General features: G+C 48.5%; 1 protein-coding gene across 8 annotated transcripts in view; it reads left to right on the top strand.

Annotated features, from left to right (window-relative positions):
- The first annotated feature begins 3,852 nt into the window (after positions 1-3,852).
- Positions 3,853-25,902, top strand: part of LOC128409420 (H-2 class I histocompatibility antigen, Q9 alpha chain-like) — a 69,536-nt gene continuing 47,486 nt past the window's right edge. For 2 of the 8 annotated variants that reach the window (XR_008329220.1, XM_053379899.1), the window contains exons 1-7: positions 3,861-4,089; positions 9,044-9,319; positions 16,860-17,135; positions 20,069-20,356; positions 21,950-22,039; positions 22,744-22,782; positions 23,389-23,421. Coding sequence is in view for 6 of the 8 variants with exons in the window: in XM_053379899.1 (XP_053235874.1) it covers positions 3,876-4,089; positions 9,044-9,319; positions 16,860-17,135; positions 20,069-20,356; positions 21,950-22,039; positions 22,744-22,782; positions 23,389-23,421 (1,216 nt within the window). In the remaining 2 variants the exon portion in view is untranslated. Of the gene's footprint in view, positions 4,090-9,043; positions 9,320-16,859; positions 17,136-20,068; positions 20,357-21,949; positions 22,040-22,743; positions 22,783-23,388; positions 23,422-23,944; positions 24,993-25,902 lie in introns of those variants that run through there. The other 6 variants (XR_008329219.1, XM_053379898.1, XM_053379900.1 and 3 more) reach the window with 6 other exon arrangements.

Genomic DNA, 25,902 nt, shown 5'->3' with positions numbered 1-25,902 from the left:
GGCTCCTGCCGAGTCTCCTCCCAAAGGGGACCCAGGAGTCCTGGCTCCTGCCGAGTCTCCTCCCAAAGGGGACCCAGGAGTCCTGGCTCCTGCCGAGTCTCCTCCCAAAAGGGACCCAGGAGTCCTGGCCACTTGGCCTTGAGGAAGAGAGCTGTGGAGGCTCAGGGATTTGTCCTGCATGCTGAGGGAGACGGGTCTTTCCAAGGCTGGAGGGGGCCCAGGCCAGGCCAAGAGGGAGAAATGCCAATGGTCTCCCCATCTGGGCGCTGAGGGGCATCGTGGGGAGAAAGAAAGTGACTTCCCCTGAGCGACATTTCTGCCTGCCGATCTCCCAGTCAGGCAACCTGATCTGTGGGCTGCTGTGGCTTTCGGTTTCTGCCTTGCTTGGCTGCTCTCCCTTGCACCAAAGGTCTCCTCTGCAGGGAGGGAAGAGGGGAGGCTGAGGCAGCCCCACCCGGCCTGCTTGTTGGGGACGGAAGCCATTTTGAGGAGGGCTGGAAGTGATGCAGAAATGGAGGGGAAATGGTGCCTCCTTCCTGGAAGGGCTGCCTCAAGCTGCGGCTTTGTTATTTGTTCATCTACATGCCACCATCTCCCTAAATTGATTCAAAGGTGGGTTAAAGCCACATAACAAGGCTATCCAGCAGGAAAACAGAGCTACAGGCAATGTCTAAAGTCCTGAAAACTTTTTAGAGAGTCTGTGAAGAAGAAAATATTTTATTCCTGGTCGTTAGGTTTTGTCGCCCACTGCACCTCCAGGAAGAGGGGAAAGGAGAGGGAGAAAAGTCTCCACAGAGGAGAGCAGGGGAGGAGAAGGAGCCTCAAGCCACCGAGGACTTTCTAGAACAATACTAGCACTTTGAATTGAACTCAGAACCAGACAAACAGGCAGAGGGTCTTTTGGCCCTGGTGAGATTTGGTCTAAATGAGCTGTGGCAGTGAAAATCCTGTCAGATTTAACTTGTAGCAGCTGAAGCATCCCTACTATATTGGGGGGAAACAACACATGTTACAATAATCCTGTCAGGAGGTGAGCAGAACATGGATCCTTGTGGGGAGACTATCCCTGTCCAGAAAAACTAGATGGAGCAGGTGAAAAGTGAAGCATAAGACGTCCCTGAGGTGACTGAGCCCATTTAGTCTCAAAAGTGAGTCCTGGAGAGCCCCCCTCAAAACAGCCAGCCTCCTTCTTCACAGGGGCTCATCTTGCAACCACGAATTGTCGCGGCTAATAATGGCGGAGAAGAGACGGGCTCTGAGAGAGTCACTTTGACTGGGGAAACAAGAAGAGCCTGTCTGGATCCGGCCAAAGGCCCCTTGAGTCCAGCCTTTGGTCCTCACAATGGATGACCGGATGATGCCTCCTCTTCTGGGAAGCCCCAAAACAGGCCCTGAGCACCAGAGCCTCACTCTGCCCTCCTCCTGGGGCTTCCAGAAATGGGGATACAGAAGCATGGCTGCCTCCAAAGGGGGAGCAAGAGCAGAGCCATCATGGCTGGGGGGCATGCATAGCCCTCTCCTCCTCCTCCATGAATTAGACTCAACCTCTTTTAAAGCCATCCAAGAGATATTCTGCAGCAACAAAACAAAATGTGAACTATCTGTCACGTTTGTCGATGTTTAGGACGGGGCAAATGGCATCTCCCTGAGCAGCATTTGCGCCTTGTTTGGGGAGGGAAATTCAGTTTGTTGACTCTCATCCAGCCCATCACTGACTCTAGACGCTGGTCCATCTGCCCCCCAGTCTCCCCCTTTCTGCAAATGATTATGGGGGCTGTTTTCTTCATAGATGCTTTGAATATACTGTCACACAGCACCCCAGTCTCCAAGAGGGGCAAGATTTCAATGCATCCAGGCATTTACACAGAGAGTTGAATTTCCTTAGAAGGAGGGACGGAAGAGATGGCGGTGTCTTTAGGGTGTGGGGTTTATTTGCACCTATAGACCACCTGAGCCTTGGATGGAGGGACTCACAGTATTCACCCCACAGGAGATCTTGCTTCTCCCAGAGTCACAGCCTGGCCATCCGACAGAAATCAAGCCTGGCACTGAAACAGCTTCTTCACCTGCAGCCTCCTCTCAGCCCAGCTCAAACACAATGGCAAAACTTTTTGACTTTCTAATGACAGTGGTACCTTGGTTTACAACCATAATCCGTTCTGGAGGTCTGTTTGTAAACCAAAACAGGTTGTAACCCAAGGCGTGCTTTCGCCAATGGGGCCTCCAAATTTTTTTTATTTATAATGGCCCCCAAAATGGGTTGTAATCCAAAAAAATTTTGCAGACCCAGACACGCACTTCCGGGGTTGTCGTGTTTGTAATCTAAAACGTATGCAAACGAAGGTACCACTGTACCAGGCAGTTTGGAGGGTGAGAGCAACTTCTTTTGTTATACTAGTGGGGGTGCTTAGGTGACATCTCACTGAGATAGTTCAACAATGGATCCCTCCATTAGATTTCAACCTTGGCTGGATCCAGGACCCCAGGAATCAGAAGGGACTCAGGCATTCGGCAGACTAAGACCCCCCCCCAACTCACAATATTTTGGCACCAGACAAGGGGAAATAGGGATGATAGAGATCATGCAGCTTGGGAAAAAGAGAACTCCCAAATAATTCTTTACCTTCCTACTTCACAGCCCCCCCCCTTAAATCCAAAGCTTCCTTGTACCTGGGCAAGGAGCGGCCACTACTTGTCTCTCTCCTGATTTCTTGGAAAGGGCAGCGGCTTCTGTGTGTGTCCCATGCTTAGCTCAGGTTTCAAACGTTCAGGCTTCTGGAAGTGGGATGTGGGCCAAGCACTCTCTGGGCCAAGCACCCAGCCTTGGCTCAGGGCCTTCCAGAAGAGGCTTGGCAGCCGCTGGGTCTTGCTGGCTGTGCCAAGGGGGCCTCCCTGACCCCCTTTGGGGGCCTGCAGACTTAGAGGGTCCCAGGCAGGGGGAGAGAAACTCATGTTGGGGCCAGTAGGATGAGAGAAGGAAGCAGAGATATGTGGAGATATAAAATGCCCTTTTAAAAAGCACATGGAGAAAGGAAATTGTGGCAAGCTGGTGGGCTCTGGCCTGTTTGTCCGTCTCCCAGCACCTGCTGTGCTTCTCTGTGTGGCCATTTATCTCTCTCTCTCTCTCTCTCTCTCTCTCTCTCTCTCTCTGTTTTGACTTCAACACTGAGTTTCAGCTCCAGTTGCAAACCTGAGCATTTCTTTACAAGGCAGACAGTTAACCGCTGGAACCCCCTGCCTCTAGATAGAAGGACACAGGAGAAGAGCCGGGCTGCTGGATCACCCCAAAGGGTAAAGCGTGGCCGTCTCCCAGTGGCCAACCAGATGTCCCAGTAAGGAAGCATGCAAGGAGGACGGGAGGGACACCCAGCGAGTGGGATGCGAATGCATTTACTTCCTCTGGCAGTGGAGGAAGAAGGGAGCCATCTTTTAAGCCATGCAAGGGCTTCATAAAAACAGGACCCAGAAGGCTGCCTTGCACTGCCTTGGGCCACGAGTCCACCTCGGGTAGGATCTCACAGCCCCTCTCCCCAGTTTCAGAGAGGGGGGGATTCCCAGACCCCCTGGAGATGCGGGGACTGAACCTGGGGTCTCCCAAGCAGCTTCTCTTCCACTGAGCCGAGGCTTCACCTTCTTGCGCCTCTCCAAGGAAGATGTTCTCTTGGACCCCCCTCCCCTGGCAACCCCCCCCCCGCCCTCCCTGCAGGGCAGGACGGGACGAGCTGCGGGAGGGAGGGAGGGAGGGAGGCGGCGATTCCCAGCGAGGAGCTGCAATCACTTTCTCTTTCCCTCTCCAGCCTTGCTGCCAGACTTGCGCCTCGAGTTCTGCCTGGCGACCGAAGCCGCAATCTGCGCGCAGATTTCCGATTGGCGGAATGTTTTCCCCTCGCCCAATCCCGGCTCGCTCTGCTGCTGGTTCCGCAGGCGGGGCAGAGAGCGGGTCTCAGAGTCGGAGGGAGAAGGACGTCGCTGGAGTAAGAGGAGGAAAAGGAGCTTCGTTTTGGGGGGAGATGGGGGTCCTCCTCCTCCGCTGGCCCCCCCTGATCCTGGGGGCGGCTGCCCACCTGCTGCTGCTCCTGGACTGCGCAGGTGAGGACTGGGCTCTGGGGCGGGGGGAGAAAATAATATGCACTCAGCCCCCCTTTTTTGGGGGGGGACACGACTCTTTGTGATTTGCATTTCGTGGGCACTGAAAGGGCGACTGGGGAGTTTCTTGTCCGAAGTGGAGCCGGATCCCTTCCCAGACATCTGTTTCCCAGGCTTGGCTTGTTTTGTATGCCGTCCGGGGCAGGGGCCGTTTCACTCCTGGGCTCGAGGCTCAAGCAAAGAACAAAACGAAGCTTGAAGGTGTTGGCAGGATTCTGGTGGGGAAAGTGACTCGCCTGTCCCGCCCCCCGCAGCTTCGTGTTGACTCTGGTTTGTGTGAGTGTGAGTGTGTGTGAGAGACCGAGACAGACAGACAGAGTACAGGTCTTCCATCTTCTATTTTTTACCTTCCCTCTTCTAACCCTCAAACCCTCAGCTGCTCTGAAAACTCAGCTAAAAACTCAGGAGACCAGCCTGGAGGTGGGAGCTGGACGGGTGTAGCAGACTTTATTGGGGGGGGGACGTCTGAATAAGGGGTCCCCACCCGCAATTCCCAGTGTTGTTTTGTTCAGGAGTTCCCTTTCACAGCCATATTCATAATCAGGTTCTCCTGCTTTACAATTGTAACTCCCCCCCTCAAAAAAACCCCTTCCTGTTGCCTGTCAAAAATGTAGATTTTGTAAATTATGCAGGGGGCTCCTCTGTTCCATTTCTGTACAGCCCCTTTCACTACGTTTTGCACACTGTATCTGAAGAAGTGTGCATGCTCACGAAAGTTTACACAGTACCCAGAACAAACTTGGTTGGTCTCTAAGGTGCTACTCAGTGGCGTAGCGTGGGGGGTGCAGGGGGGGCCGGCCACACCGGGCGCAACATCTGGGGTTAGGGGGCGCAAATCCACGGGTTAGGGGGCGCAAATTACTTGCCTTGCCCCGGGTGCTGACAACCCACGCTACGCCACTGGTGCTACTGGACAATTTTTTTATTTTTTTATTTCGACTGCGTCAGACCAACACGGCTAACTACTTGAATCTTTATTGTAAATAGTTTTTGTGGTTCTCTAATGGAAAATGGTATGGATATAATACTATCTTTAGTTTAAAAGTTGCTTGTTGCATAAAAATTCTCAAAGTAACTTAAAAGCTTTAAGAACTAAAGAGTAAGACCTGTTATTTCTCTCTTAAACCCTCTTGATATGGGGGGCTGCCCCCTCACTGTGTCTGCTACAGGGCTGGGCAAAGGGTGGTGGAGACCGCTGGTTCCTTCAGATTCCTCATCATTTTGTGGCTCTTTGTCTCCACTGAGCAGATCTGCCTGTGTTGTTTAGCCAGATGCCACAACCAGAGGCAGCCTTGCTCTGAGCTCTTGTGGTTTGAAGTGGGGGAAGCCCCTGCCCTGGGAGGGGAGGGTCTTAGACATGGGTCCCATTTGATCTTGCCTGAAAGGAAACCCAGCTGGAGGGAGGTAGCAGAGTCCACACACCATCACGGCGTATGTAATTCAAGCAAACTCACCTTGCAGGATTACGATTCCTTGAACTTTGTTTTCCACAGTGGATCTCCTTCAGCAGGTGGTAGATTCTCCTTACTTGGAGATTTGTTAGCAGAGGTTGTTTGGCCATCTGCCATGGATGCTGCAGTTGAGAAGCCAGCATCGCAGGGGGGTTGGACCCTCAGAGTCCTGTCTATGATTTTTCTTTTAGTTTCCTAGTTGTTTTGAGATGAGTCACTGGCCAAACTCAAGCGAGCTTCTTCCTCCTTGAGGGTGAAGTTGTCCAAAGTGCATTCAACTCAATTTTCACAGGGTTCTCAAGGACCACCTCTTTCTATATGAATCTACCCGGACTCTGAGATCATCTTCTGAGGCCCTCCTTCCTGTGCTGCCTCCTCTAGAGGGCGGAGGGTGACAGCAATGTGAGAACAGGGCCTTCTCTGCAGTGGCTCTCCGTCTGGAAGGCTCTCCCCTGGGAAGTTTGCCTGGCACCTTCATTATACACCTGTTCGACTAAGTCAGGCAAAAACGTTCCCTTTTAACCAGGCCTTTGATTGATTTGATTGACATCCTTTTAAAAGTGTGGGGTTTGGGGGGGGTTGGCTTTTTTATTATTGAATATTTTGTGGTTTTGTATTCTGATTTTGTTCTGTGAACCACCCTGAGACCTCCAGGTATAGGGCGGTATATAAATTCAATATATAATCATAATTATACGTCCCATTTCTGCTACCTGAGGCAAAACAGGAATAGCCTCCTCTGCCCCTTTTAGCACTGTGCCCCTCTACCTTCCGCCAGGGAAATGCCCCACACAGATTTTATGATCAGCTCCCTCCCTCCCCAAGTCTTTGTGAGCTGTTTCTGTGGGTCTCGGATAATCTCTAGGCAGAGAATGGGACAGGTGTTGGAAGGGAGGCCTCGTCTTTATGCCCAAATCTGTGAGGCCTTTCTTGGTACTGACAGAGTCATCTTTTAAATTGAGTTTATATCCCCACCTTCCTCCCAAAGGAGCCCAGGGAGGGAATTAAGCGGCTGCAGCTGTCTTGGGGGGCCATCTCTGTGGGGCTCATCCTGTACCCTGTACAGCGGTGGTCCTAGAGAAGTACCATGGAGCCTTGGCTCTTTCCTCATGCGCAAAGGAGGCACACAGCCCCCTTAGTGCACATTCACTGTGACTCGGGAAGAGGGTGAAGGAGTGTGGTGAGTCAGCAGAAACGGCAAAATCTGCTGATGGACGTCCACAAAAGTTAATTGCTTCTGAAGGGGATCTGCTGTGGAGACTCATTAGGCCCCCTGGTGGCCAGAGCTCTGTCCCCCTGCCTGTGTTCGATCTCGTGAAGGGGCAAGTGTGGGGAAAGGGGATGTGGGGCCACATGTTGAGACCTGACCCCAAAGTTGCATTTGCCCTCCTGCCCCTGCTAGCCCTGGGGGGCCTTCTTTCTCAAGTGGGGAACCCGCTCTGTGGGTGGCAGCTCAGACCATTGAAAGATTGCAGCATTGAACCATTTTAAGTACCAATTCTCAAAAGGGGATCCAGGAAGGATCTTGGAAATTACAGGCCAATTAACTTGACATCTGTCCCTGGAAAACTGGTGGAAAGTGCAGGAGACTGGAATGCATTTAACTTGAAGGACTTCAGCTGTATGCTGGAATCACACCAATTATATATGCAGAAGGCAGAGAGCTCTTTTTGTGCAAGGTTTTCCCAGTACCAAAAGAGCTTTGCAGCCCTCTGCCTTGCATAACAGACTCTGGCAGGTTCTCTCAGGATCTTGTGGGGCTCTCCTGAGTTCCCAGGAGATCTTTCCAACGCCTCCCAGAGCCCAGGAAGCAAGACCCAGGTCAGACCTGTTCAGTGCATGGCTCCAGAAGGTCAGATGGTGGGGCGGCTCTAAGGGAGTGGCTTCCCTAGGCCCGTTTCTGCAGATATGAGCCATCCCAGTCAGGGCAGACAACTCTGAGCTACCTGGACCAGTGTTCTGACCCAGGAGGAGGCAGCTTCTTCTTCTCCCATATATGGATTTTGCTTCGTCTGGTCTCCCCTCCATCCACTTCCAGTCCTGAGCCTGCTTAGCTTCAGTTCAGTGCCTGCATCCTGAGCCTTCAGACCATGTTGTGGGAGCTCTCATCAGCCTGGCGCTTGCAAGTGGGGGGCAATTCCTGCCCCCTTGACAAAAGGGAGGGGCTGGCCTCTCTCTCCCTCCCATGGAGCCTCAGCAGAGACATGCAGAGATTTAGTGCTGCCTGGCAGAGCTTTTTCTCACCCACTGCTCCATGGGCTAATGTTTGTTTGTTTGTTTGTTTGTTTGTTTGTTTGTTTTTTGAAGTTGATCCATTTATTTTATAGATGAGACTACATACAAGGGTCTCTTATGAGCTCCTGATTCATAGATGTCAGAATCAAGTCTCTTTACTCTTTTTTTCCCTGACATACAATTGACTTATTCTTCATCACACACAGAGTTGGTTCATATATGGGATGTCGAGCTGAATTCCCTTCAGTTCCATCCTTCAGCAAGATTGTCAGCCTCATTCTGTCGGTAGAATCTTGATTATTGGCAACGAGGAAAGGTAAAAAGAAGTCAAGTTGACGTAACATAATTTATGAGAGATGCAAGCACAGGCCAAAAGACAAGAATGCTCAGCAAGCCCACCCCCTCTGGACAGGCTATGTATTGAAACACGAGCTGCATTTGGACATAACACACTAAGCTTTGGGTTCATGCATTCCCTTTTTGCATGTGGCTACAAGGAGGCGATTGGAAGCATGTGTTTTCACTTTCAACTAACATTGTGTTATGTCTGAACTGAGATAAACTGTAGTTAGTTTTACCTATAGTGTGTCTGATCATGCTAATTTCAAACCACAGTTTATAATCCTGGCTTGGTAGGACAAACTCCCCCAAAGCCTGATAAACTTTGGATCTCCTAATTTATTTATTTTTTTCCAAATTTTTTTATTCATTTTATAACACAACTTAACAACACAAACAGAAAAAACAGAAAATACAAACAAATTCTTGTCTTATCCTTATTTTTTCTAAACATTGTTAGGTGAGCTTCCCCGAGTCCCCTGTATCTGATTTTCATTTTACCTCATCTTTAACAGTTTACATATATCATAATTTTAAACCATTTTTTAATCACACTTACTTTTACCATAAAAATCTTCACATTTTATCCCTTACAAGTAATAATATTTTAAAAGACACTATGTTCTACTTCTAACCCTACAGCCTATATCCACTTCCATTAGCATATTTTTTCAAATATTCTTTAAACTTCTTCCAATCGTCTTCCACCGTCTCATCTCTCTGGTCTCGGAGTCTCCCAGTCAGTTTGGCAAGTTCCATATAGTCCATGGATCTCCTAATTCAGGGCTGCTGCCTGTGATACAGCAGGATTAGGCTGCTGCCTTCATCTGCAGGACCCCTAACTCTCTGCCCCCTTTTCTCTTCCTTTCCAGGCTCCACTTCTCACTCCCTCCGCTACTTCCACACAGCCGTGTCTGAGCCTGGCCAGGGGCTGCCCCAGTTCATTGATGTGGGGTACGTGGATGACCAGCCATTTGTTCAGTATGACAGTGACACCAAGAAGTATCTGCCTCGTGTCCCCTGGATAAGGAAGGTGGAAAAGGAGGATCCTCAGTACTGGCACAGGAACACTCAGACACTTCAGGGCGCTGAGCTGGTGTTCAGGGAGAACCTGGAAATTGCAAGGAATCGCTACAACCAGAGCGGAGGTGAGTGGAAGGCAGGAGAGGAACAGAGTCACACCTCCCCCCCTCAATGTTCCCTCCAGGGGCCAGAATTGCAGGGAGGGGGCTGCTGGGAGGTAAGGAAATGGAGGGTGGGGGTCTCCACTAGGGCAGAGGCATCTCCCCTTAATTTAAGGAAGGTCTTAATGGGGGCAGGGATGGGGTGGGGTGGGGGGGACAGAGAATGAGACTTGGAGGGGAGAGACTCCCCCTCCAGAATAACACTCTCTGGACCTGCACGTCCTACCAAGGAAATGTCTCCATTGCCTGCCCTTCCTTCCATGCTAGGCTTGGCTTAGGCCTTCTGAGGTGGGAATCTGTCTAGTTCATTTTCCTTTGGGAGGGGAAGAGAAGGGTGGGGATCCTGAGGCTGAGACAAGCAAGCCTTGAGTTCTGGTCCTGCTTAAGGAGAATTCAGCTGCCCAGACAGAGGTGCTGATTGGCTGACCCTTCTGACCATCACCAAGCCCCTCCCTCTCCCTGGCACAGTGTTGAAAGAGAAGCCTTTTTAAGGAACACAAATGGACTGGGTTTTGGGGGTCAGAGTGGCAAATACATGGTTAAAATAATAGGCATGGTGGGCAGCTGAAGTGGGGGGGTAGACGAGAGCCCCCAAGGCCCCCACTCCTCCAGTACTTACTTTATTCTCTAACGGTCTACACTTAGGGAAGAATAGCAGGACCTTTAGAAAGGTCTTTCACCCCCTTTGACCAGTTTTCTGCCACACTCCCCCCCCCCATCCAACCTTGGAACTGTTACGACAGGAATCATTTAAACTTAGTAAAATCTGGTAGACATCTGGCAAAAGCCTCTTGGCACACATTTTTGTTTTTAAAACTTTCTTCTGAAATGTCAAAATTCTTTTAAGACATTAGTTGTGTGAAAGGAGCCAGCATTCTGGAAGGGTGGGGGGAGGCATTTGTGTTTAGCCCCAAAGTTGAGTGACTCCTCCCTCCAATTGCAATCTTGGAGCAGAACTTCAGAAGTGGGAGCCTCTGCTGGGTCTGGACGGAGGTCTCTGTATGATTTTGCACCTTTACCTTCTAGGCTTCTCCACTTCCTCACTTCCTAAGCAGGCTCCCTGCTTCAGGACTTTAGCCCTGCCCCTAACAGCACCACAGGTGTCCCAGCACTTCAAACATTAAGCGTGGGCAGCTGAAGTGGAGGGGTAGAAAGGTGGGTGAGATTGACAGGTGGGCTATGCTATGATGTCAGCTTCACCCTCCTGCCCCTTTTGGCCCCTGGGGACAACCCTGATCAGGATCTGGCCCTGAAGCCAAAGTGATTCCCCACCTGTGAGACAGAATAATGGAGGTGGAAGGAGCCTTGCCAAAGGGGTCAGCCTGAGTGTGTCCAGAGCCCTCTGGGGCCTTCGTTGGCCTTGTCCGGCTTGCAAGGAAGAAACCCAGGGGGTCAGCTGAGACCAAGCCAGCGCTGCAATGGGCAGGTCTGCTTTTCTTGCAGTGGGATCAGGCCTGGCCTTGCCTTGCAGGCTTCCTCTTGGGCTCCTGGGAATTCTGCTTCTCCCCCTTTTAAAAATGGGGATTGGGCCCCTCCTGAGCCCCTGCACCTGTCCATGGAAAATGCCACATAAATGTCACCAAGGGGCGCCTCTCGTTTCCTGATGCAGATCATTTCTTAGCTCAGAAAAAAGGTGCCACGGACAGCCCTGGAAATGTTATCTGATTCTGTTTAAAAACAACATTGAAGGTATAGGTGTATCGTGATTGATCGCACTTAACATCTTGAGGAAACAGGAGGGGAGTGAGTTTCATCTATAAAAATGAGTGAGAAAGCAATTTATGCTGAAGAAGCAATGAGACAAAGCAACTCCCCCCCTCCAGCAACAGCTCCATATCCAGACCAGCTGGTGGGGTTTGTGGTTTGGTTTGTCGTTTGCATAGGTCAACCACAAACCATTGTTTGAGTGCATAAAAAGAACTATATCACTTTGGGACATGGCATTGTGGAAGATACTAATTATTATTATTAAATATGTTTGATAGTTCTAGAGCGAGGGCTCCAAAGTAGCACTGTTACAATCTGTTACTTGCCGGAGGGAGCAATCTCCCTTCTCCCCCCCCCCCCGCACACCTTTCTGGGGCTTCTCCTGACCCCCCCCCCAAGCTGATTTGTGGGGAGCACACGGGAAGGAGATGGGGAGAAAGCCCCAGTTGTGTGAGTGAGACTTGTTCCTTCTGGCTCCCGCTAGACTAACTGTGTTAGCTGAATCCAGCCCAGAAAAGCAGGATTTCCTTCCAGAGAAACTGCTCTCATCCAAGGCTTTATATTCCCCAACTCAATTCAGCTGTAAGCCAAAGGCTCCTGAGGTGAAAGAGGAAGCCAGAATTAAAGAGAGCGCAACCTGGTGTCCTCTGGGACAGCCTCTCCTCCATTGCTGAGCTCCCTCAGGCTGGCCAGAAGCACAAATAGCTGTTAGGAAAACATTCTTCAAGAAACAGATAAAGGTTCCTGGAAGCTTTCAAGAGGGTTCCAGAATTTTCTTTAGCGTGTATGAGTGGCACTCTAGGCTTGATTGGTGTCAGCTGGAGGTGCAAATAAAGGGAGGAAGTTGCAGGCTGCAATTTCCGCACGAGGAAAGTGTGTGTGTGCGCACTCACACACTCACACTCACACTCTGTCAGCACACTCACTGACAACAAGGTTGGAAGTAAGACAATGTGTGCTGCTGATACTGTGAGTTTTGCTGTGTCAGGATTGTTAATTACTGGACTGAGATTATATTGTGCTGGAGATATAAAGAAGGAATGTCAGTAGCTTGTATATAATAGTAACAGAAATGTTTGTGTGACAGTCAAGCAATAAAGAAGCTCTTGACTGTGAGTTTGAGTATGACTCCTGTTCTTGTCCTCTGTCTCCGGGGAAAACTCTGCTACAAACAGCCAGAAGTGGTTTGACCGAGATGCCACCACACAAGCAGAAAAGCGCAGCGGAATGTGTGGGCAGTAACCTCTAATAAGAGCAGCAGAACTCTGTACATGGCCAGGAGCAACCATTGCCATTTCCCATCCTGTCTTCGGGTGCCGGACGTAGCTTCTCTCCATGGTTTTGTGGTGGGAAATCAAAATGGCTGTCTGCTGACCCTGCTGGCTGGCCTAGAGGAGACAGGGCTGGGTCCTCAGCACCCGAGGGCCCTGCCAGGGGTCTCATCGAGTCCTGTGTGATGCCACCTGCCAAGTGAAAACACCAGATCAATCCTTCAGATACTGAAATTGAAGAGCACATTTAAAAGCCACGAGCATTAACATGTTGTGGATCTGTAAAATGGGACACTAGAGGTGCAGCATGACAAGTAGCAGAGATAAGGATCATGCCCTCTTTGATGAAGGATTTATTAGGTGGACATCAACTAGCTAATGTAAACCAGCTCTTCTTTTATTATCAATCAACTGAAGGTTTTATTAAAGTATTTACAATATGTATTTCCCACAAAACTGTATCAAGATAGTATACAACCTGGAAAGTTATAATAAAAATCGGAAAAAAATCCATAGAATGTACATAAAACATCAATAAATACTATTTATTTATTTATTTATTAAAATACATACACTTATTGATTGTAACCCCCCCCCAGTAAAATTAAGAAAAACTCACAACCATACTTTAAAACACAGGAAGTTAAACTACTAAAACAGATTAGAATTACCTCAACTTTCTAGGCATCTGGGTAGGCTTGTCTAAACAGGATTTTTTTTAGCAGGTACCAAAAATTCAGTATTTATTGAAAGTGAGAGCTAGGGCAGGTGTTTGACATTTTTAGTACACACAGGGTTGCATCCAATACTGTTATATTTAGAGTAGACCCATTGAAATCAGTGCATTAAAAACAAATGCCAAATCACTTCAGTGGGTCTACTCTGAGTAGGGGTTGCATTAGATACCACCCCAGATCTTTGATTATGCATCCAGTTCAAGTGCCACCTCTGAAAAGTGAGCTGTGAGGAAACTGCTCTGTCTGAATGTCCGGCTCCCCAGGCTGCCTTTGGCAGACGGTTCCTGGCATGAGCCCAAGGGCATGCTGTGCCGCCTTCTTTCCCCTGTGCCCCCAGGAGACCCCTTGAGGCCTCACTTCCAATTTCTCTTGCCTGGGAGCCACAGGACACAGACTCCTGGTCTCTCCTCCTCTCTCCTGCCCTTCTGGATGCGGCCCTTGCAGGAGCAGAGGGAGGTGGGGCAGGGAAGGGGCACTCAGCTCTGGGGGGCAAAGAGCAGCCAAGCAAGGTCTGTTCTCCAGCTCTGTCTTCTCCCCAGGAAAGCTCCCAGCTCTTCGCAGCATAGACTGCCCTGGTGGTGCTGAGCATCAAAGGGAAGAGGCATGGCCTTTTGAAAAGCAACAAGTTGGCTTAACATCAGCATTTCATTATTTTCACCAGGAGCAAAGAATTTAGTATATAGCCAAAGTGTGTTTAGGCACACATTTACAAACATCTGTTTGTTCCATCATTTATATCTTTATATTCCACTTCATGAGCACAGTTACCTTTCAGTTGTCCTTGAACCTGGGTTCAAATCCCTCAAATGCATCACTTGCTTAATATTATACAGTGGTACCTTGGTTCTCAAACTTAATTCGTTCTGGAAGTCCTTTCCAAAACCAAAGCGTTCCAAAGCCAAGGTGCGCTTTCCATAGAAAGTAATGCAAAACGGATTAATCCGTTCCAGACTTTTAAAAGCAACCCCTAAAACAGCAATTTAACACAAATTTTACTATCTAACGAGACCATTGGTCTATAAAATGAAAGCAATAATCAATGTACTGCACTATAAAAAAAAAGACAGTATTGTAGATGATAAAAATTAAAAATATTATTTTTTTCTAACCTGCACTGATGATAGTCATTGTTTGGATGGGGGCTTTTATCCATTTCTGCAGTCACACAGTCAATAAATCGTATCAGTAGCTGAACTGGGTTCCACACAGTAACGAAAGCAAATTAACCGAAAAAGCCACAAAAACGCAAAATAAATACAGTCATGCCTCTCCTTGCGAACGCTTCATGTTGCGTTTTTTTCAGGTTCAGAACACGGCAAACCCGGAAGTATTTACACATGCGCAGAAGCGCCACTCTGGTTACGGACATTTCGGGGTGCGAACGGCACCCCGGAACGGATCGTGTCCGCAACCAGAGGTACCGCTGTAGCAAAAACAAAAGCGCCAAATACAGTTGTACCTTGGTTCTCGAACTTAATCCATTCCAGAAGTCCGTTTGACTTCCGAAATGTTCGAAAACCAAGACGCAGCTTCGGATTGGTGCAGGTGCCCCGCAAACAATAGCCGACAGCTGCATCGGATGTTCGGCTTCCGAAAAACATTTAAAAACCGGAACACTTACTTCTGGGTTTTTGGCGTTTGGGAACCAAGCCGTTTGAGAACCAAAGTACCACTGTATATCACAGCCTTTCATTTAGAAACTGCAAAAAAGATTTAACATGGGGGAAAAGATGGTGATTGCGATACAGCAGTGGTGAGAAAACCTCCTTAAAATCTTAAATTGCTACCCACATAAGCTAAATAAGCGAATTACTTGATCTGAAGACTGCAGGTTAATCCAGAGCGAGGAGTTTACATTCAGCCCATACTCAGACTTACGGTTGTCCGAAGTGAGGCCTCCCTGGGTTTTCGGTGTTTGGGAACCAAGGCACCAGTGTACAAAAGTACTTGTATTGCAGGGCAGGGGGGACACAATAATGGAAAATTCTACGGAAGAAGACTCTGCAGTGGCAGGCACAGATGTCTTCCCTTCACCCCCCCTGCCTGTTATTTGTGGCACAAAGCAAGGATGCCAGCTGACGCTTTGCTCTCTCCCTGGCACCGTTGGCACTGGCTTTGTGGCAAAGTAATAATAGGGAGGGATCCTGGAAGAGAGCAAAGAGCTGGGAATCCAGTTGGGAATCCAGCCTTGGCGCTGCTAATATTGAAATTAGATAGGATGGGGTTCCCCTGAAACTTTTATGACTCTGTGCTCATGTGCCTTAATACTGGTCCCAGGCAGCAAGTTGGTTGTAGTTGCATTATTGAGGTGCCAATATGCCCCCCCCCGTCTGCTTCAATCATGACCAGAGAACAGGCACAGCTATGAGTTCTCTCCATTCTGTGAAACTTCTTCCCTCTGCCTCCTCATCCTCCCCACTGCCCTGGTGAAATGGGGGTGGGGGGCGGCCGGGGTCTGCAGTGCTGGAGACGGCAGGAAGGAAGGATGGTGTCCCTATTCCATATTCCACAGGGAGATGGGGCCCCCCCAGGGATGCTGGCTGTCAGCCCCCCTTTCTCCTTGGAGCCTTTCAGAATCCATCAGGTTGTCCGGACTGCTCACTCCACCTTCTGGGGGGGGGGCTGATAGAGAACGGGGCCCCCACATCTGGCAGTTGCTCTTCTTTAAAACCTGCCTTACCCCATGGAACTGACTGCCAGGAAAGAGTCCCTCAAGAAGAGAGTTCAGAAATGGGCTAGTCACATTCTTCCCAGCTGGTTTTAGGCGTCTGGTGTGTGGGCAGCCAGGATCACAAACAGATTTTATTTTATTTTAATTTCCAATTGTAACGGCTCAGTCCTCTGCATGTTTACTTGGAAGTAAGTCCAACCCCACTCAGTGTGACTTACCTTCAAGTAAATATGCAAAGACAAATATATGTAACATCTAATGGGAGAATCAAAATGATCTGTTCCATTTAAGGATTATGGGACTACAAAATGATTCATTCCGAAGACAACACAACTAAAATGAAATTTGGGGGGGGGATAATGGGGGATAACTTTTTAAATGTTGCTGTTGTTTTGAAGATTTGGTGGTAGCCCCTGGGGTGGGCAGGAGGGTGCAGGGACCCCCCATCTTTGACAAGGGCAGTCTGGCTTCTGCTGAGAAGGGGGGCCATTCTGAAATGGGGCAACCCCCCCTTGCGGCTTCCCTTTCCCTCCCAGGCTATGAGGAAACTTCTTTTTCCAAAGGCCCTTCCATGACTTCCCTCCTTTTAGGGAAAAGGTCCTTGATATGGAGAAGCTGGGGGGAGAGAGATGGAGGGGAAGAGGAGACCTTCTCTCTTGAAAGGGCCCCCAATGTGTGGGTGTCCCCCTTCCATGTTGCCCCTTTCCTCTTTCGGGGGGCAGCTGAGGCGTCTCTCCAAAAGGGGCAAGATCCAGAGGGACAGACTGTGACCTCCGACCTGCAAGGGATGCTCCTCTTGGGCAGGAAGGGAAACCCCACCCCTCCCCCGCCTCCAGGGAGTTGGGAGAATCCACTAGAAATTGGGGGGGGGGAGAAAGTGTGGGGCGATGAGAGAGAGGAGGGCAAATAAAGGGGGGCTTGTAGCGTTTCCCTCAGTGGACGTGTTATGCGGATGAGCCTTCAGAAAGATACAATGCTGGCTGATTCTTCTCCCCTCTGACTGCTGCCTCTTCCCTGAGTCTGAGGCAAATAAATCCTTTTTCCTGGGCTCTCTTGCTGATGGGGGAGGGGCTGCTCTGACCCCCCTTGACCTCCTGGGCCTCTTCTGGTCCTTCCAGGGATCCACATCATTCAGTACATGTACGGCTGTGAGCTGAGGTCAGACGGGCGCAAAGGAGGGCATTGGCAGTACAGCTACGACGGGAGGGACTTCATCGCCTTTGACAAGGAGACCCTCACCTGGACGGCAGCTGATACAGGGGCCCAAGTGACCAAGAGGAAGTGGGATCCTGACTTGGCCCGGAACCAGGGCATGAAGCACTACCTGGAGGAGGAATGCATTGAGTGGCTGCAGAGATACCTGGAGTACGGGAAGGAGACTCTGCTGAGGACAGGTGAGGGGGGGGCAGTGGGGAGGGGAGGGGGCTCAGTGGGGCAGTTTCCCTTCAAGCTCCCCTCCCCCCCTTAACAGTCTTCCTTTCTGGACCAAACAGCAAACACTTTTCTTGGTGGGGGAGGCAGAAATAAGTTTGGGCCTCTGGGAGGAGAAAAGGGGTCACTTCAGAGTATGATTGGGGGGGGGATGCTTATAAACAGCCCCCCATGCCTAGAATAAGGGATGGCAAAATACAAATGGGGGAGGGGGCAGAAAGAAACAGCAGGGAGGGGGCCAGGAAAGCAAAATGCATTTTAAATTTAGTAAAAAAAGAAAATTGAAATGGACGGATTTGAGGCAGGATACAGAAAAACCTTTTGCCGTTACACTTGGGTAGGGGAAAGTGGGGCAGATTGATGCAGAAAAATTCAATCTCATATTTTATGTACCAAAATGATTCAAATAATTAAAAAAATTGCTTTATGCATGGCATAAATTAATTATAATTAATATTATAATAGCAATCAAAAGAACCATTAAAGTTAGAAGATAATGAGAATATAATGACTTGAGTAAAAAAAATGGGTTTTGTATCATTCTGCTCCACCTACAGGGCACTTTGATACAGTGCATGGGGCACTTTGATACAAAGAGTAAATTGTATGAGAATGGCAATTATTTACAAAAAAAAAATAAAAAAACAATTTTTATTGTGAGAGATCATAATCAGCCCTTTAAAAAGTATAAGATCTCTCAAAAAATAGTAATTTAAACAAAATGCTTATAATTTAAACAAAATGCTTATTGCACATTATATCCACTGAAGTTAAAAGAAAAAGTATAGAGATGATGTTTGAGATGTGTCCTTTGAGAAATTTGGTTTTGGCAAAACAACATCCTTGAAATCAACGCTTGCCTTATCTTCTACAATGGGGAAGACAAACATACAAGATGCTGGATATTTCCTGAGATATGACACTTGATAATCAGTCGTATTATATTTAGAAATGACTTTGGCCATGTAGTAAACAACAGTTTTTTTCTTTTCAAATTACATAGGTAGGAAATTAGTTTAGAGATTTCATGCAAACTTGTATATTGGGGCACTATTGTACACGAGCGGGGCACTTTTAGAGTGTATCAAAGTGCCCCAATGGACATTTTCAAAAAACTAACAATTTCTAATAAAACCACTGAACTTATTTAAAAAATCACGTGTAATCCTGATTACTGAGTGGGATAATTTACCTTTGGTATTTTTAAATCTTAACTAAACGACGAAAAACAGCATTGGAACACTTTTACATTTCACGTAATTTTTTAGTTAGCCCCGCTAAAAAGTATTTAAAAATTAATTAATTAACCTTTTTTAAATAGAAAATGTGGCCCCCTCACTAAGTCTGTAGGTTAGCCACTCGTGGCCTAGAAGCAGAAATCCTGCACATAGTGAGAGAGTATGGAAATTCCCTCTTCTACCTTCTTATATTTTTTATTTGTGAGGAATAGTACTTTTTCCCATGGGGAACATTCAGAAGTGTCATCTTCCCCAACCCCATGCCTTGAAATGGTACAGTCCACTCTTCCGCCTTCAGGAATCTGGCTCAGGGGCCAATCAAATGATCAAGTGTTTTGACTGGCTTTCTTCCTGTCTCTATTAACTTTGCTAATATGAACATTAATTAAAAATGAAATAATTCCAGCACCCTCCCTTTTTGCGGACTGACACATATGTATTAGCCGCGCTTAGAGAGATCTGAGCAAATTCATCTATGGGGGCCTGGTGATAATTCACCCCAAAGACACTGAGCATACTTATTGAGGTTGAGGATTTCACCTCAAAAGCCACAACGAAGCGTTTTCAAGGGTGACAACGTGCAAAGGAGGCTGGGAATCATCCTCTTTGGGACGGAGGTTCTGCTGAGGACAGGTGTGGGGTGGGGAGGGGAGGTCTTGTTTGGGGTTTCTGTGGGGAAAGGGCTTGACCTTCCTTCCTTCCTGCTCCCCCCAGCAGAGTCACATCCCCTCCTAGACCTGAGTTTCCAGTCCAGGCACTGCAAAGTGGGTGGGATCCTGGAACAGCCCCTTCAGACAACAGCTACCCAGGGAGCCAGTTTTTGAACAAGGGTTACATTCTGTGAATCGTGCCTAAAGCCAAAATTGTGTATAGTCAAAACACATTGGATTCAAGGGCGATTGGGTTGCCAAAGTCCTTCTTCCCAGACACTTGCCTCCTCTTTTTGGTTTTTAGAATATTTTTGGCAAGTGCGTAAAGCTGAATGTGCACAAGTTAAATGTGTGCAAGTTGCTGGCTTACTGGGCCTCCTGGTCTGCCCTTTCCACTCCAGGAGAGGCTGCCGTGCAGAAGGGAGATGGGCCCTTTCCAACCTCAAGGGACCCTTTCAGGGCAGGCGGGAGAACTAGAAAGGAGCTCTGTCTTTCCCAGGGCTGTTGGCTTTGTTCACTATTGAGCTGAAAAGTCCCGGAGAACGGAGAGCAGTGAGTCCAGCATTTCTTCCCCCTCAAGAGAGGAACCAGAATCAGCCTGAGCTGCCCTCAGTTCATGACTTGCAACTTGGAAGGATCCCATTGGGGACCTGGTGGAATTTGTCCCTCAGCCTAGAGGCAGCTCCCTGGGACTATCTTGGAACCACAAGAGCTTTTCAAGATGATATATTAATTTGTACCCAGTCCTCCCTCCCAAAGGAGTCTGCTTTGGCAAACAAAGGATAAAACATCTAAAAACAGTTCCAGCATAGACACTGACTGGGGAAGATGCCAAGGGAGGTTGAGGAAATCCCATTTATTCACAGTTCTTTTTAATTTCTGGAGATGTGAGTTTCTGACTAGGTTGCCCTTTGGGTCCCTGCTCCTCTGCTCTTAAAAAATACAGGATTCTTCCAGGATTCCATTGTGGATGTCTCTCTGTTAACCCCAATGTGGCCCTTTTTGCAGAGGCTCCGGTGGTGAAGGTGACCAGGAAGGCAGACTATGACGGCCTGGAGACCCTCGTTTGCCAAGTCCACGGCTTCTACCCCAAGGAGATTGAGGCCAACTGGGTGAAGGACGGGGAGGTCTGGCAGGAGGGCACCCTCCGAGGATTGGTCGCCCCCAACTCGGACGGGACCTACTATCTCTTGCTCAGTGTCCAGATCGACCCCGAGGAGAGGGAGCGCTTCCGGTGCCGTGTGGAGCATGACAGCCTGGAGAAGCCTCTGGACGTGGCCTGGGAGAAGGAGCCTGGTGAGAGACAGACAGACAGACAGACAGACAGACAGGGGAAAGGGTGGGCTCTGGGAGGGGGATTTCCACCCAACTCCTCCCTTCAGCAGCAGCACAGCTCAGATGGGGAACCCCAGTTGGATCCTGTCTACGTCTCTGGAGGGAACTAACTGAATCAGAATCTGTAGATTTCAACAGAGATGCAGCCTTTTCTGGCAAGTGTCTCATAGGCCTTGAACTCAAATTGGATGTTATAGGTAAAAACTGGCCATCACCTTCTTGCCTTTAAGCCCTAGTAGTTGTGATGTCAAAGAATGTGGGCACATATTTTACTACTTCAGAATCAAACTTACTCACAGTCACTGCGGCTGAAAAAGGAGCAACAAACTTAATAATAATAAATTTAATAATAATAATAAATTTTATTTATATCCCGCCCTCCCCAGCCGAAGCCGGGCTCAGGGCGGCTAACAACAATAAAACAGTACAAAAGTACAGCATAAAAACACTCTAAAATCATTCATTATAAAATTAGTTAATTCAAGCCACTGGCAACCATTGGGCCAGAGCTCCGCGAAGATTGCCGAGGGAGGGAGTCAGGCTGTGCCCTGGCCAAAGGCCTGGTGGAACAGCTCTGTCTTGCAGGCCCTGCGGAAAGATGTCAACTTAAAAGAGGGAGTCCCAGACTGACTGTACTTCACAGTGAAAAAGATTCTCACTTGCTCTTCCTCACAAGCACGTCCAGCTACAAAAACTGATATTCATCCCCCCTCAGCCCAAACATCCGCACACCGCTGGGAAGAGCAAGCAGGGTTTCTAGTAATGCTTGTCTCTCACACACCGCCAGGAAAACCGGGCCTGCAGGAACCAAAGCAGAATGTCTAAGAGCAAGACTCCCTTTTCCCCAGCAGGAGCACATGAACGCACATCCCCACCCACACCCCAGACTCTCCTTCTCACAGGCAGGCAAGCGAGGATTATGGAAGCGGCCCTTGAGCCAAAGACTCACCCAGGCAGGGGAGAGGGAACCAGGGCTCACTCACTAGCGCTACGGACTTCAGAGATTCTACACAAACAAAAAAACCTGGACATTTGGCCCCATTTTAAGAATCTGTCTGGACAGACATTTTAAGTCTGAAAAAGAGGGCGTGTCCAGCAAAAACCAGGCGTATGGCAACCCTACACAAGATGCCTTTTTCTAAGGGTTTGTGCCTTCCCTGAAGGCCTGTAATGCTGGGCTCTGGGGGGTCTCAGAGGGGAGGGAATCCCTTCCTCTCAGGGTCAGGACAGAGAAGGCTGAAGCGCCTAAGCAGGAGGAGACCTGCTTTTAAGTCTTGAGTCTGTGATGAAACAGATGTGCCTGTCAACTGTCTTCCTTAAATGAATTGGTTATTTTAAAGACCTCTAATGCTTTACTCTGGTGGGAAAAAAACTCCCTTGTATCGGGGCCACTACAGAGAGGACCTTGGCCTGTCAGGAGAGAGAGAGGGCCTGCTTTGTACACATAAAATCCTCCCGGGCTCATAGCTCAGCACCTCCACTCAAATCTCCTGCTTGAGGCCTTGGGGAGCTGCTGCCCCCGTCTGAATAAAAATGTCTCTTGTCCCCTTTTAGTCAACCTGTGGCTCATTGTGGGAGCCATTCTGGTTGCCGTGGTCCTGCTTGTCGCTGGGATCTCTGGGATCATCTTCTTCTTCATCCGCAGTAAGTAAACCCTGCATGTCTTTGCTGCCTCTCCTGTCTTGGCCTCCGACTGGGAATGTGCTGGTGGAGCTTCCTGGCAACTGCTCCGTGTATCCCTACAGAGACCCCTCCCCATAAAACACCCTGTGAACATGAACCAAAAGTCATAGTGGTTGTTGCTTTGTGCTCACTCTGTGCTCAAGAAATTCACTTTCCACCTGACGTTTTAATCAGTCCTAAGCCTTCAATCCTGTGAACACTTAGCAGGGAGCCTTCCTTACATATCTTTAGGCGCCAGGCAAAAATGTTTCTCTCGAACCAGGCCTTGAGCTTTTTAAATGTGAGTTACTGGTTTGTTTTTGTTTTATTATGTATTTTGTGCTCTCATTTTGTATTTTTATTTGGAGAATCACCAAATAATAATCCAAAAATGAATGTTTAATGAATGGATAATGTTTCCTGCCAGCCTCTTGGAATTTGTCCACAGCCTGGTTTCCCAGGTTGATCTTTTAAATTTAATTTTCTCAATTTTTTCTACTTCTTTGTAAAATGAGTTCCTTGAAAAGATCCGCTTCTGGGCTCCCCTTCCTTGGAGGTTTTTGGAAGAGACAGGAGAAGCATCTGCTGGGAAGGTTTCAGCATCTGAGAGCCAAATGGTCAAAATGGGATTTGAGTGGCCTCTGCAGGTTCCCTCCAGCTCTGACCTTCTGCTTTTGTCTTCACAGGGAAACGGAATGAGAAATTAGCCTACAAAGCAGCCTCAAGTGAGTGACTCCTCCCCTCTCTCTGTCTGACATATTTTTCTCACCATGGAGTTAGAAACAGACAAAACCAAACCTGGTGGTGGCCTAGTCCTCAAGCCCAAGACCCTGATGCTCAGCCTGTCTGTGGACAGCAGGGGGTCCCTCAGGGCCAGGAAGAGGCTGCAGAGAGACTGTCGGCTGAGGGAGGGGCTCCAAGAAGGAGCACGAGGAAGAGCCGAGGGTGGGGGGAGAGAGGGGTCTCTGGGGGTTTAATTTACTGGAACCTGAAGCTAAAGAATTGGTTCGTTGGCTCATGTCTGTGGATGTCAGGAACCCACTGCACTCCCCCCTTCTGCCTTCCTGCCCAGTTCGCACCCACCCCCGCTCTAGTCACCCACTGCCTCCATGCCAGGCTGTGCCCATCTCTCTTTGCCCTCCAGCGTCTGCTTCTCCCTCCAGTGCTGTCTTTGAGCCCCCTTGCCTCCGGGCTGCCTGTCCCTGAACTCTTCTTAGGCCCCTCCCCGTATTGAGACTGATTTGGGATGGGGTTGGAAGGAGGGAGAAGGGCTGGGGGGATGGGATCTCCCTTCCTGGGATCCTGACTCCTGTGTTTCCTCCCTTTTGCAGCAAGCGACCAGGGGTCCGACAGCTCCGCCAAGGGTAAGTGGCAATGCAGGTGGGGGCACAGGGGGGCTCTTGCAGAAGACTCCGTGGGGAACATCCCCAAATGGGGGAAAGCTGCTTCTGTTCCCCCCCTTGGGGTTTCCAAGTGTGACATAATCTGGAGTGTCCATTGAGCTGGAAAAAGCTGTTGTGACTCATTCTGTCTGTCCATCTAAGCTCCACAGAGGATCCCCTCCATCTGACAAATGGGTTCTCCCCAGTATCTGAATAAGAGGGAGTCACATTTTGGGGTCTGGAAAAGGATTTCTCCTTCCGGTATTCCCCCAAAGAGTGCAGCTTGGCTCACTTGCTTGAGCTGCCCTCCACAGGCATTTGCTCTGCAGGTCCATTTTGGTGACGCTCCTGGCATATCTCATGTCTGATCTGACATGATGAGGGATGGTGGCTTTCCTTGGGAGGCTGGACTAGATGCCCTTTGGGTTCCCACTAGCTCTGTAATGCTGATGTCCCCACACCATGATGCTGGCTTTTGAAACACTCCTGTTCTTTATTTCTGCAGTTTCATACCAGCCCGGTGTGTGAGATGAGACCAGAAGGAGCCTGCCCAGGTTTTGCTGTGAATTGCAGAGGCTCAGAGCTCCTGCTGTCCTTTAATGCTGTTTCTGATGTTCCTTAATCCTGGCTCTCAGTCATCCACTCTGACTTCAGCTGTAACTTGAATTTGAGGATAATCACGTTTTTCGGATGGATTTTGGCCTATTTTGCTTTGCAGCTGATTTTCAGAAATGTGCTTGTATTAATCAGAAATGTACCAGATAAACACAACTAAAAGCTTTTAAAAGGGGAGGGGAGATTGAGCGTGACTTGCAGTGATTTTGATGATTTCTCTTCTTTGTTGCTGTGGTTCCCTCCACAAGCCCTTCCCCAATCTTGTGTCCCTCGCTTGCCATCCAAATTGAAGGAAAGGCAACATCTGAGAACTGCTTTAGGTGTATTATGCAGGAAATAGGCTAAGTTGTTCCTGCCTCTTGGGCAGGTTTAGCCTTTGGCTAAACGGATGTAATGTCTGATCCTGCTGACAACCAAGGAGAAAGCCAGCAAGGAGAAGAGGCAGATCAGGAGCTTCATGGTCACAGTTTGATCTGAAATAAACAGCCCCTTCTTTTGGGCTTCATGCCTCCAGTTCATGAGACTTGTTGCCTGGTCCCCACAGCCTTCTAGGAGGGGTGACCCACTGGGAGTGGGACCACATGAACTCCTCCAAGTAAACTAGTTTTGTTGCCTTCAATTTGCGTAATTTTTATCTCACACATTCTTGCTTTTTCACCTGTGGTCGGTTGAGGATCATACTTTGCCTCTCTGCGGTTCCCTCCATATGATTCCCGCCATCTTCCTTCCCTTCTCATAGATTGGCATTCCTTCAGGAAACTCTTTCTTAGAAATAAGAATGTAATAACTCTTTTAGACCCCCAGGGGCTGCAGGACTCTTCTTGCCTAACCCAATAGATTTGCTGCATCTTGCTTTGAAGACACTGGATGTAATTATTATTATCATTACTCCTTTTGTAATATCTGTTTGACTGAAATAAATAAGAGTGCACCCCCTTCTTCTTTAGTGGTTCTTTCCTTCTTATCACATGAGTTCCAGAGATTTTGAGGTTCCTGAGAATATTCAGAGTTTGTAGCCTCTGGCAAAGAGGTGCCAATAATTGGTCTTCGATTGCAAAGTGACTGAAGAACAAGTATCCAAAGTGAGATGGGGACATAATCTGTGGTTTTGCAGGGGTGCACTTAAGTTACATGAGGCCGCTGTGTTGCTGAAGCCAAGAGGGTGTGAAGTCTGCTCAGGGCCTGGATGGGGAACCACCTGGAGGCTGCCTTTGGTTCCAGGACGGAAGAAAGGAGGATTGGGAATATAATAAAAGAAATATATAGATATCTGATCTGGGGCAAGGGGTGGTGGGAGAAGACGAAGGCAGAGTTGCCCCAAAAGTCCGCAAACCCAGGAGGAAGTTCTCCCACTGAGATGAAAAGATGCCCAAAATATTTATTTTAAATTTTTATCCCACTCTTCCTCCCAAAGGAGCTCAGGGCAGCAAACATCAAAATGTTAAAAGCAATACCATTTAAAAGATTTGAATTATTAAAATTTAAAATAAGATAATTTAAAACAAATTAAATCAACCCAAAATAACTTTAAAAGAGTTGGAATACTCTTACAGTTGCGAACATAAGAGGAGCTTCCTGGATGGAAATGGCTAATGGCCCATGTGGTCCAGGCTCCTCACAGATGCCTCAATGAGTAGACCAGGTCAAGAGCAGAACATTGGGACTCTGCCCAGGAGAGATTACCAGCACCTTGTGCTCAGAAGTATGCTGCCTCCGTAACTCCTTTTGGGGTTGCCATGGACAGAATTAGGGCTGGGCAATATCTGGTTTTCAACATCATGATATACCACCAGCTAAACATTGCAATATATTGATATATCACAATGTCTGAATGTCTGAAATAAGGAT

Source organism: Podarcis raffonei, chromosome 2 (genome assembly GCF_027172205.1).
Source record: "Podarcis raffonei isolate rPodRaf1 chromosome 2, rPodRaf1.pri, whole genome shotgun sequence".
In the NCBI taxonomy this organism is placed as follows: domain Eukaryota; kingdom Metazoa; phylum Chordata; class Lepidosauria; order Squamata; family Lacertidae; genus Podarcis; species Podarcis raffonei.
Note: the sequence above shows the minus strand (reverse complement) of the source record. Positions and strands in the feature narration are given on the sequence as shown.